The 12,780-nt window shown below is 43.7% G+C and overlaps 1 protein-coding gene across 1 annotated transcript in view; it reads right to left on the bottom strand.

The window, feature by feature from the left end:
* Positions 1-12,780, bottom strand: part of LOC117468194 (ALK tyrosine kinase receptor-like) — a 547,997-nt gene that overhangs the window by 36,678 nt on the left and 498,539 nt on the right. The window contains 4 exon segments of the mRNA XM_034112221.2: positions 1,355-1,496; positions 1,947-2,057; positions 7,092-7,239; positions 9,040-9,211. Of these exon segments, the coding sequence (XP_033968112.1) occupies positions 1,355-1,496; positions 1,947-2,057; positions 7,092-7,239; positions 9,040-9,211 (573 nt within the window).

The raw sequence follows: 12,780 nt of genomic DNA, 5'->3' as shown, positions 1-12,780 counted from the left end.
TGACTTTTCATTCACCAGTTCCTTCAAAAGTAAACCATGGGCTTTGAGGAAATGTTTTCTGGGCAATTCTAAACTCAGACCACATGAATAATGCAGCCGGCATGGATGTAGCATCACACTGGTAGTTCTGACCGGTGATGACGGGATACACAGGGATCCATATGAATAATTACGAGCAGGCCCTAGCTTTGTTTTGTTTTAGCCACAACACAAACACTGGCACAGCGAGTAGGAACGCATATGAAACGTATGAATTAAGGCATAGGTAAATGCCTTCTGTGTTGAGGTAGACACACAAATAAACACTTCCACTTTGGGATATCTGTAAACTGGGCTTATTAGTTTGTGGCCATGCAGAGCTGAATACAATACAACAGTTCTGTGATGGGGTATTAGTTATCTGTTCACCTCATACACACTCACTATATGCTTCTCCCTGGACCAAGCTCTCTCACTAAAACACACAACTGTAGACAAACTACGCACTACGGGTGCATTGTGCATCATGTGCACCCTCTATCTGCCCCATCTGATTCACAACAGACATTGTGTTAATGGTATTACAGTGCTCATAAAGTGCAATTTGCCTTTTCTTTGCATCCGATTGCCATTATCCATGTGGCAGAGTATGAGTGATTTGTTGTGAGGGGTCAGCCAGAGCTACCGGGGTCTGATCGGGGGGGCCTCAGGGTGCATCCAAAGGCAATTGTAGAGAGGAAAAGGAAATTGTTAGAATTGAGAAAGGAGGGATAGAGGAGAACTTGTTTGTATTAGTTTATAGAATAATCATTTTTTTCTCATGCATTTATAAAAAAGGACATGTAAAGGAGCTTTATTATTCGTGGGTCGAACGCACTTATTGTAAGTCGCTTTGGATAAAAGCGTCAGCTAAATGCCATGTAATGTAATATTCAGTCATTATCCATGACAAAGCCATTGTTGCCTCCTTTTTCTGTATCACAAAGTGAATACGTTTGAGCACCCCCCCAATTATAAGTCCCGTTAGTTACCAGGAACCCTGTATGGACACTCATCATTTCACTAGAACTGTAGAAGGGATTTAGACTGTTCATGCAAAGAGGCTCTCTGCATAGAAAGGGCCAACATTGAGACTATTGTGTGCAGTGCACTCCTTCTGACTGCTTTGTGAACACACACACACACACACACACACACACACACACACACACACACACACACACACACACACACACACACACACACACACACACACACACACACACACACACACACACACACACACACACACACACACACACACACACACACACACACACACACACACACACACACACACACACACACACACACATCAAAGCTGTGTGTAGCAAACCTGCAGCACTTGACTTCCCGTTGCGTCCCGGTTGGCTGGGGTCATAGTCCATCTGCTCCAGCTGCATCTCTGATAGGCTGCTGTAGCCCCGGCCCCCTCCCCCAGCAGCGATGATGAGGGGGATGAATACGTCTTTTACCACCTGGGTATTTATATACATGTATACATTAATACAGTTACATTTAGTGTGTGCACATCAAAGGAATAGGAAAGGAACGTTTCTTGAAAATACGTTTTTAATTATTTTTCCATTACCATGGTGTAAGAAAGCAAATTCAGGTATTTTAAAAAGTGTAACTTCCTTTCGAACAAATCTATTGGGATGTTGGTCAGCTTCTCTGTTTGATGTGAGATTACAACCACCACATAACTCCAGTGAGTCATGTTCATTGATAAAGTAGTGACAATAAGACAATAACTACTATCTCAGTGATATGAAGAGCTTGAATGGTAGAGAGCAAGGTCAATATCCCCAATGCCTGTATTTGAATATGTAATGTATTATTACGAGACACACGAAATCTCCACAAATTATGCAGTTCTCAAAATATAAAGTCTAAAAGTATCTGCCTGCCCATCATCACCTACTTACCTTGAACACATATGTGGCCCCGCCCCCTCCTCCTCCACCCCCTTTCACTTGGGTTTTGTTGGACATGGGGGCACTCTGTTCCTGGCAGATCTTATTCAGCATGGGGTTGATCTGTAGGCAAGGAGAGAGAGAGAGAGAGAGAGAGAGATAGAGAGAGAGAGCGAGAGAGAGAGCAAGATAGAGAGAGAGAGAGAGAGAGAGCGAGAGCGAGAGAGAGATGTCAGCTCACATAAGAATTGCTTTCATGCTGTCTCCATGCATGTCAGTTGTGTGTGTGTGAGAAAGTTGAGCAGTTGCCAAGCCACAGCTGCTGCTTAGTCAAAGGCGTTATCATTATAATGGTAAACAAACACCAAGCAGATATATCCAGATGCACACAGGAACTGAGAGGCAAGGACCAATGCTGCCTCTATATGACAATTCAGTCTGCTATGTACTCATTTCCTGTCTATTGTAAAACCACCTATTACTGACTGAATAAGACAACTCCGGAAAATATTTCCCAATGAAAGATTTGACAAAAATGCATTCAACATATATACTGAATAGTTTGTTATTTTGCAGAGTTAAAGGATTGTTAAACATATAGAATTAATGAAAAGTCCCATGAATCCAAAATCACTAAAAAGCCTTTAAATAGCTTTATGAATTTTTTTTTGTCTCAGTTTATAAACGTTAATTACAAGACTTTTGTTGTGGTTTGCGTCCATTTTGGTTATAAATAAACAAAATGGCGATGGCAAAAAACTTAAATTGTGCTTTTTATGGGTTTCCCTTTCTTGTGTTATATAGATCTTTGTGCATGTACATGGTCTGCAAGGTACACATTTTAAAGCTCCCTCTTCCACACTCCCACACCATTGGACTCCTTTGTTTAATTCCATAACAAAATGACATCACTATGTAACACTTGCACTTCTATTGCGGGCCATTTAAAAAAATAAAGCACTTTTTGAACACTAAATTAAGTAAATATGTCACATTAGAAGCAAAAAATACACGAATGAACCTGAAAACGAGCAGAATGTCCTTTTTAAACTCAAAGGCTCCAAAGGACAACTTCAGCACATGCATGGTTTGAAAGAATCCACAATGATTATACCGTCAGTGTATTTTAAATTGATTACTCATGTTAACTAATAAAGCCGGATATTTAGTTTGATGTCTTCCAAGAAATCAAGTCCCTTTATACAAATGGAACATGGCGTTTTTTTGGCAAGTGATGCAGGGACTTTGCATTGCTGTGATTTTGTGAATTGAGTGTCTGCCTTGTGTGTGTATTGTGCAATTATGCTGAGCTGCCTGGAGCCAGTCCTATGAGAGTGAGGGGACATGAGTTTCCTCTCCCCTCATCTGTCTGAACCGAAACTCTGAGAGGATGGGAGGGAGGTGGGGGCGGGATTGACAGTGGAGGAGGTAAAGACTGTCTGCACTGAGCACTTCAAGGCACCCTGGTTACAAACTAGTAACTTGGTGATAGTGGTGAAGACCCCTCCCTGCAGGTACTGTTTACACGAAAGTAAAGTTAGGAAAGACATTGGGCACTTCAGCTGACTTATATGGTGGGCGGTGGAGTGTCCGCACGGGAAGTATGTGGGGGCCTTATTTACCTAAAATGTACGTTTTTATTGCTTATTTCAACAATGTGATTGCATGATTCCTTCTGATATTATTTCAGATGCCCTGTAAGCTAGCTAGCTAGCTAACATAGCTGACCTTGTCATTTAAAATATATTGACAACATCCTTACTCTTAACAGACGTGTTTGCACCTGTTGGCCACCGTACAAAGTTACCTTTGCACCCTGCTTTCTATACATTACATTACATTGCATTTAGCTGACGCTTTTATCCAAAGCGACTTACAATAAGTGCGTTCGACCAACAAAATACAAACTTGAAGAAAACAGAATCATATAAGTACATCAGGTTTCATAGAGCAAAAACATTTCAAGTGCTACTCAACTGGCTTTAGATAAGCCAGTCCTTTATTAGTATATCAGTGCTTTGTTAATAGTTCTATCGCTCGAAGTGGAGTCGAAAGAGATGAGTTTTCAGTCTGCGCCGGAAGGTGTGTAAGCTATCTGCTGTCCTGATGTCAATGGGGAGCTCATTCCACCATTTTGGAGTCAGGATAGCAAACCCACGTGTTTTTGCTGATGGGAACTTGGGTCCCCCTCGCAGCGAGGGTGCAGCGAGCCGTTTGGTTGATGCAGAGCGTAGTGCACGTGCTGGGGTGTACGGTTTAACCATGTCCTGGGTGTAGGAAGGGCCAGATCCATTCGCAGCATGGTACGCAAGTACCATTGTCTTGAAGTGGATTCTAGCAGTTACCGGAAGCCAGTGGAGGGAGCGGATACAACAAACAATGTCAAACAATGTATGTTTCCTTCTCTTAAAAGCAGCAATAATAAATGCTACACTTTGTCAACTAACCTCCCTTTCTCTTTATTTTCAGTGGCGGTACAGGGTTTCGTTTTCAAACATTTAAATTAGGGCTGTCAAGTTAACGCATGTGTATTTTTTTTCCTCGACCGCCCCGTAGCTTCAGAGCGCATCGAGTTTAAAATGCCATCTACAAACTGATGCTGACAGCCCCGCTCCTGCCGCCCGCTTGCGGCAGACCACACTTCCACGCTCACCGGCAGGCACCGACTGGCCATCTGGAGGACCGGGAGGGTGTGTGTATGTGTGGCCCGAGCGAGCGAGAGAGAGACCTTACGTGCATTGTTGTTGTTAGCATCAGGTGCTAGCTAGCTGCGCTAACGGATATAAGGAGCTGTTTAAATGAAAACAGAGGAGCGCTCTATCCACACAACTGCGCCGAGCACTTGACTTGATGCAGGAAGCAGACAGCGGGACATTGTACGAGAAGTCAGCACACTCAGCACGGATAGTGCGCTCAACATGATTGCAGCGTCCAGGCAGCTCCCGTTCGAGCACACACACACACACACACACACACACACACACACACACACACACACACACACACACACACACACACACACACACACACACACACACACACACACACACACACACACACACACACACACACACACACACACACACACACACACACACACACACACACACACACACACACACACACACACACACACACACACACACACACACACACACACACACACACACACACACACACACACACACACACACACACACACCATTTGTATTGTATTGTATTATTGTATGAGAGAGGTTCCAGGTCGAATTGAGGCGAATATTTGTAATGTTCAGAGGTTGTTGTTGTCATTGTTCAAATGATAATAAACATTAGCATAAAGCATATTTGTCCACTCATATGTTGAATAGAGTATTACAAACTTGAAAAATATTCCTCTAAGGTACATTTAGAACAGATCAAAAATGTGCGATTAATCGTGATTAACTATGGACAATCATGCGATTAATCGCGATTGAATATTTGAATCGACTGACAGCCCTAATTAAAATAGCAGATGATGGATGGTTTCATTGGCGACTAGAGGGATTGTGAGGGTTTTATTCTCAGTGTGTGGAACTGGGAGGGGAAGCATGCTGCGCTGCTGCCAGGGAAGAATCTCCAGAGCATAATGGATGACAGCCACCCCTGGCAAGTCAACACAAGGAAGCTTAAGAGAGACAGTGGGGAGATCCGTGCAGGCTTCCAGCGCAGGTTTCAACTGTGGTTGGTGGCAAACATGTTCACGATTCAGAGCACGGGTGGCCAGGGTGAGGTCGCGGAACATGAGGACAATTACTTGATGCTGCCTTGAATTTCAGAATGTCAACGTTTTATTAATCTCCAACATATTTCTTTGGTCTACTGCAGCTTGTGTCTGCTATGTCAATCACTTAATGTTTCCTCCTGAAATAAATCAGAAACCAAAAGGAGGAATCTTCATTTTTAGCTTTTATGATGCGTCCCCTAGTTTAGCATTCATTTGACGGAGTACTGATTGGTATTCGTCTCGTAGAGGGAGAACTTATCTCAATACAGCCAATCAAGGTCGGCGTTCTATCACACACAGATCAGAGGGACACAAAGATTCTACCACCAGCCTAATACACAACACCAGAGCTACGTACTCTGCACAACAACCACATTAGCTTTTCTGCTAAACCCTCACATACAGTACGTTTCCTGCACATTAGCTTGTCTAAAAGCCCCAAAACAAACATTCACCAGGGATACGGCACTGCAGACTAGTACGCTAATGAGCTGCTCAGCTGCAGCACAATTAACAAAACAATGCCTGTTTCTCTACAATGTTACACTGGATCTCTGGCAGCACGACTCACGCCTCTCCAGCTGGCTGACAGACCATATTTTTCCTTCCAATCCAAAACTATAAATAACACATTTTAAATGTTACTTTCCAAAAACACAAAGGGATGATTAAATGTAATTATAGATGGTCCGAAAGTGAAACAATGTCAAAGAATGTCTCTAAGTGGCGATGCCTACAAAGGGAAGCTGATGCAAAGTACTTTACATTTGAATTATTTTCTAAATGGCAAGCAGGGCACAACAACAGATTGCAACTAGATATGAAAGAGATACTACTTCACACTTAATTCAGGCGATTACTTCTTTAAAACGTGTGCTAATGAGTGTTTGCTCTTAATCAATAGTCTGAAGTCATCTTAAAGCCCGATTCAAGTAAATGATGTTCCTAATGAGAATAAAACAGACAAGTAAGTAGGGAATGCTTCAGGGCTACCTTATGTTTCCTGCGTTTGAATGCTTTTACAATGTTTTCAGTTTGTTAACGTTTAATGTAACAATGCCAGAAATGTACTGTTCAGTTGTTCTTATTTGTCCTCCCATTCAACTTATCTTTCCCAAAAGAAAGGACAGCGCGAAGGCTGTAACTCGAGGCTTCACGACACAACTTTAATCCTTCTACATTTCCTGGAAAAAGATAATGATAATAGGCGTCTATCGTTGCATAAAATAGAAATAGTTTGCCTCCTAATTTACGATTTATAATCAGTGTATCGCTTATAGCCATTTAAAATTACCCCCATATATTGAATCTGTATTTTAAGTCCCCCATAATGTTTATCTTGACATACTCTAAACTGCAGCTCTCATTTGCTACCATACATCATATCTACTGCGTGATGGTAGACTCACATTGGGGCATGCGTCCTCTCCTTTCTGTCCCACCAGGATGTGAAGCAGCTCGCCCCTCCGCAGCAGGAAGTCTCCTGTGATGTAGACACCATGTGACCTGCTCATGGCCAACACGCTGCGACCGCCAGCCGCACCGTAGGCTGTAACCCTGTGTTGGAAACAGAAGACACACAGAACCACACACACACACACACACACACATCACACTGGTCATGATCCTGATCCTGATGAGACAGTGAATAAAAGGATGGTTGATTACTTTCATTTGGTTTCGTCTATTGTTTTGGATTCATAGGATTTGAAGGTGAAGTATTTCTTGTATTTTCCAAGCTGGGCACTAGCTGTTTATCAGAAATAACCTGAGGCTGGAAAACACTTCGTATGTATTCCACCTGCAAGTGTATTAAATAACAACCACAATTCATTTGGAAACCCTAAAAAATACTTTTACCTGGGGTGTTTTTGACCTCGTTTGGATAACACATACAAAAGAAAGCACAGACTACAGATTGCATGGGCACACACACACACACACACACACACACACATACCAGCACACACGCAGCAGAAGACACTCATTTCAAATTCTCCAGTTTTCTTGCCAGGGAGAACAAAACACAACTTGATTGGTAGCGGGTGGATATGTCTCTTCCCGGTGGTGGTGCGTGTTGGGGGGAGAGAACGCTGCCCGGTGCTCAGTCGCTACCTCAGCTGTTCGCCTAATGACTTTTGGGAGATGCAGAGCGCATATTCATCTCTGTGACCGTCTGTCGGCTCCATTTACGGGCCGCATCAAGAGCACAGTTCTGGAGTTTGTGCGGAGACAGACGGTGTTTTTCTAAAACTCTGGGACACGTGTTAAGACAGAGCTGTCCACGCTGCTGTTAGTTGGGTATTTTAAGGCTTTTGGCAGAGCTTAGCGGCGTGTGGTTGTGCTGCCTGTTGATGTGGGAGGCTAGAAGCTTTGATGCGCTTCTTTTTGGTGTTTGAGGCATCCAAGTCAAATCCAAGTGAAACGCGCATGAATGCCCACAGGACACATACTGATCCCTGCACAAGGTAGTGGATACCGCAGCATCGATCCTAGAGCAGTATATGCATGAGGTCAAGGTGCTAACTGGTTGTTGGAGTATTCCAAAGCCTCCACACCTTAACCACAGCATTGGAGGCGGGTGGTTCTGGGGGACGTTTTGGGAGTCAGATGGGGAGTGAATCATACTGTTTAGCTCCCATTACTGCAGCCTCTGCTCCTCCTGCACGAATCTGATAGTGAGATTTCTCTGTATGCCGGTGGAAGATTGATGTGCTGCTGATGCAGAGGAGAGGGGGTGGGCGTGAGGGAGAGTCTGTATTGTGGAGAAAACTGGAGTTGGAATGCGCAGTGCTGATGATCAAAAAGAGAGGTTAAGGGGTTTGTATGTTGAGTGCTCATGAAGCCGAGTGTCCGCACGTAACGATTGACTGGCAATGCGTTGAGAACCAAAAGAGTAGTTAGCATGAGCGGTGTTGTATGAGTTACTCTTCCATAGTCAGTAGATGGCACATTGTATGTGATAAGGAGGGGGACCTCTCTAAGCGGTTGACCAATCAAAAAAGAGCTGGCCAGCTAACCAATCAGAGCAGGCTATGCTCTGGTTTCAAACAGAGGGGGAAAAGAGGTGCAGTAGAGAACATTTGCTTAACCATAAATCCAACAGCCTCATTTATGAAGACAGCCAGTCTACCTCCCAACACATGGTAGTTGCTGGTCTACCCCTGCATCACTCAGTCAGTTAGTTTGGTTTGTTAGGATTTAGAAAAGTCACAAAAAAACACAAGAAAAATAACCGCCAACAATCTACTGTGGGAATACACTGACTAGGATAAGTACATCATACAAAGCCACTTCAAAACATGAACATCTGTTGTACAGGTTTGGGTAAGCTTTATCCTCAGGCAGCAGCCCTACCTGTAGGTGCCAGTTTCCTGAACACGCCACATTTGGATGCCTTTGAAGGGCCCACGGGTGCCGACTGTCACGTTGACGTTGCTGTACCTATAGGAGTTGAGGCACTGAGAGGGAGTCGGGCCTTCAGGGCCCACACCGCCACAGGTATGAAAGATCCATTTCTTGTCTGGATCTGAAAAGAAACAGGAAAAAAGAAAGTATTCAGTCACACATGAACTTAAGCAGACTTAAAGATGACAGGGGCTGAAAGTCAGGGCACATCAAAGGTTCAGGACAGTTCTATTTGTACCATTTCAAAATGCCAATGATGATCAAATACACATATGGAGAAAACGTTTATATATTGGGAAGGCAAGCTCCGAGGTTAAAGCTACTCATTTGAGTTAGTCATATTCACGCGGGGGACGTAGTGACAGGATCACAGGTAACAAACATTTCTCCTCACTTCCCGTGTAATCCTATGTGTCGCCGCTAATTAGAGTTCTTTTCACCGTAATTAGCACGAGATTAGTCTTGTCAGATGGTCGTGGAAGGACTCGCTGCTGCAGCACCTGATTTAAGGCGTGTGAACACAGCAGCGGGGAAGACATATGGCAGAAAAGCACCTCTCTTTCTTTCTCTCCCTCTCCCTCTCCCTCTCCATCTGCCTGAGACTACTTATTAATTTAAGAGCAGGGCTGCACATCTGACACCAGCGCAAAGTCACTGATGCCCAATGTGAAGTAACACCATTTGTTATAAAGGCACTTACAGATTTATACAGAATAGCAACAATACAATACATATAATGAACACTCGAATTGACTTTCCCTCCACCCACACACATCCCTAATAGGCCAACGCCTTGACCTCTGGCGCCTAAAACATACAAAAGGAGAACATGTTATTAAACATGGATGTAAAGAAATAAAGAGAATATCAAAACTAATTGTGGGGGTTGTGCTGTTTCCAGTTTCGAAGAATCAGATGCTACTTCAACGTATGATGCTCTCACAACAACACCTTCTGCTGTTCCTGTCGCCTGCCTCAGAGATCAGATATCAAGCCCACTTGCTCTGACGGAGAAACAGTTACAGCAGGAAGCTGGCATGTTTCCATGAGTGTGGGGATGTGTGTGCAACTCCATTCTCCCATCTCCCATATACTGATGATGCTTTTTGGTCTGGAATCACTTTAAAGCATGCATCCCACGTGCATGTTCCTATGGCTGCCCGTCCGAATGAGGGTTTGCATGGCCGCTGAAACCCTGGATGGACTGCATGTCAAGCATACTTATTCCTCAGTCTGATCTCAACGATCGGTTGGTTCCAGGGGCATCTGGTAAACGATTCGGAGCTCCACCCTTAGCCCCACAAACATCTCTTTTGAGTTTGATGAAGTGCTGCCAGCAGAGACGATTTCAATCAGGCTTCTCGGAAACGCTTGAAAACATGATTCGATCTGGAGTTCAGCCTGGTCGTAGCGAAGGCACTTACTGTAGACAGAACACTTTTGGGATAGGTAGCTTGAGTTCCGTCTGGCTCCCTTCCAGCAGGAGTACATTATCCCTCAAGTGAGTATTTTGTTACCACTGAACAAGGTAAAAAGAGTTTAGATCGCTGGCAATAAATCCTCACTGGAGCAGAAGAGCATCCGAAGACGATTGGTGCTTCAGACCTAAATCTCACTGTTCCCAATAGGTTGCACTGAGAGTCAACTCACTGAATACAGGACACACAGGACCTTAGATGTGAATGATGTATCTGCTTTTTGTTTTTTTATTTGGAGACGTATTGGCTACCTGACATAAACAAGATTATTGTTATTTAAAGTGATCTTGACGTTTTGACAGACGCTGTCGAAGTTAGCCGTGTCCTCCATTTCGATCTCTCCCTCCCGTCTCCCCAGGGTGCGCTTGGTTTCGCACCTCCACTCAGCCGATCGATCTGGTTGGTCCATCAATATGAGTGAGTTCTAATGCGTGCGTGCGCACGCACACACACACACACACACACACACACACACACACACACACACCACACACACACACACACACACACACACACACACACACACACACACACACACACACACACACACACACACACACACACACACACACACACACACACACACACACACACACACACACACACACACACACACACACACACCGTCTCTGCCTGCCTATCATAGGAATCACCTTTACTGTGAGCTTTGCTACTGGTGGTGTGCCATCATCATAACAAACTATAGCCTCATCAAATGATGGGGCGAAGCTGCACGCTGTCATCAGTGAGCAATTGAGAGGGAACGAAAGAGATGCAGTGTAAATAACAATGATTTCATTACAATACTGACAGCAATGTTCCTATCTCTGCCATGTTCCTATCTCTGCAATGTTCCTATCTCTGCCATGTTCCTATCTCTGCCATGTTCCTATCTCTGCCATGTTCCTATCTCTGCCAAACATTGTTAATACAAGACGAAAGTAAACATGTCACTTTTTAGGAATGACAAGGCAGTCCTTGTGCCAATCAGTAACACATAAACAAGCATTCCATCAGACGTATGGCCTCTGATGGGTTTTTAATTGGCACAATGAAGCATTGATACTTGGTTGCTTCTGTGAAAAGTGATCATTACTTGGTACAAGAAGGCCTGTTGTGTCAACCTGATATTTGAGCAACCGTTTCAAATGTAATCAGGCCACTCGATGGCTGTCACACTGCATCCACCAGTCAAATCAACGGTATTATATTTCCCCTTAGGTTTTATGTTGCATCTAAAATAATAATAGATTTCATTTATATAGTGATTTTCTAAATACTCAGACACTTAAACATTCCGTATAAGCATACAGTACAATAAACAAACAAAGGCCTACATTAGTGAACAAAAAGATGCAATTAAATTAATTTAGAGAAAATACAAAGAAACCCTAGGACAGAAAGCAGTCAGATTGGGTGGAGTTAAGATGTGGGGGGTGGGAGTTCCATACGAAAGGCAAGTCTGAAGATGTAGATTTTGAGGGCAGGAAGTTAGGGTCTGATGTGAGTGGGGAGGGTGCAGGCGCAGAGAAGGCTCTGACACCCATGTGCGGGGCTTTCTGGTAGTCTTTAGGGTGTTTTCATCTCTGGACCTGAGGCTCGGAGTATGGGTTGTGACAGGATTGTCATGTATGATGTTTCTGCAATGTTCCTAAGCTAGAATAAAGCCGTCTTGGTGATGTGGTTGGCATGCGGCATGATGGAGAGGTTGGGGTCCAAGATGCTTTGTCCACATTGTTGTGTCATGTTTTGGTTTAAAGTACATTATTTTCCATCCATGGTCATTTTTACCTCAGTTTAGCACACGATCGTGACAAAAGATAAGATACTTGCTGCATTAGAAACGTTGTCAGTAACTTCGGGGTAACATCCTGTCCCTGGCTATTACATCGTTTTTCTCATACTGATATTCTGAACAATCTGTGCTGTTGTATTTGCTGTAAAGTGTCTCTACTGTAGGCTATTTTTATTTTATGTACAGCACTTTGGCTCCACCAAAAATTGTTTATAAATGTGCTATATAAATAAAACTTGATTCGATTTGACCTCAGGGATCTGATACTCAAAGTAGATTTCCTGGATGGCATTTCATTTTCCACCGGTACCTCGAGCAACATACCCGCTCCACTGTAGCTCTGTGTGCAGGGAGCGGTGTATGATCTGAACGCCTGCTAGAATCCTCTTCCTCCAGGTATGCTGGAGAAGGACCTTT

Source organism: Pseudochaenichthys georgianus, chromosome 22, assembly GCF_902827115.2.
Source record: "Pseudochaenichthys georgianus chromosome 22, fPseGeo1.2, whole genome shotgun sequence".
In the NCBI taxonomy this organism is placed as follows: domain Eukaryota; kingdom Metazoa; phylum Chordata; class Actinopteri; order Perciformes; family Channichthyidae; genus Pseudochaenichthys; species Pseudochaenichthys georgianus.
The sequence above is the reverse complement of the archived record's forward strand: the minus strand, read 5'-3'. Positions and strand labels throughout refer to the sequence as shown.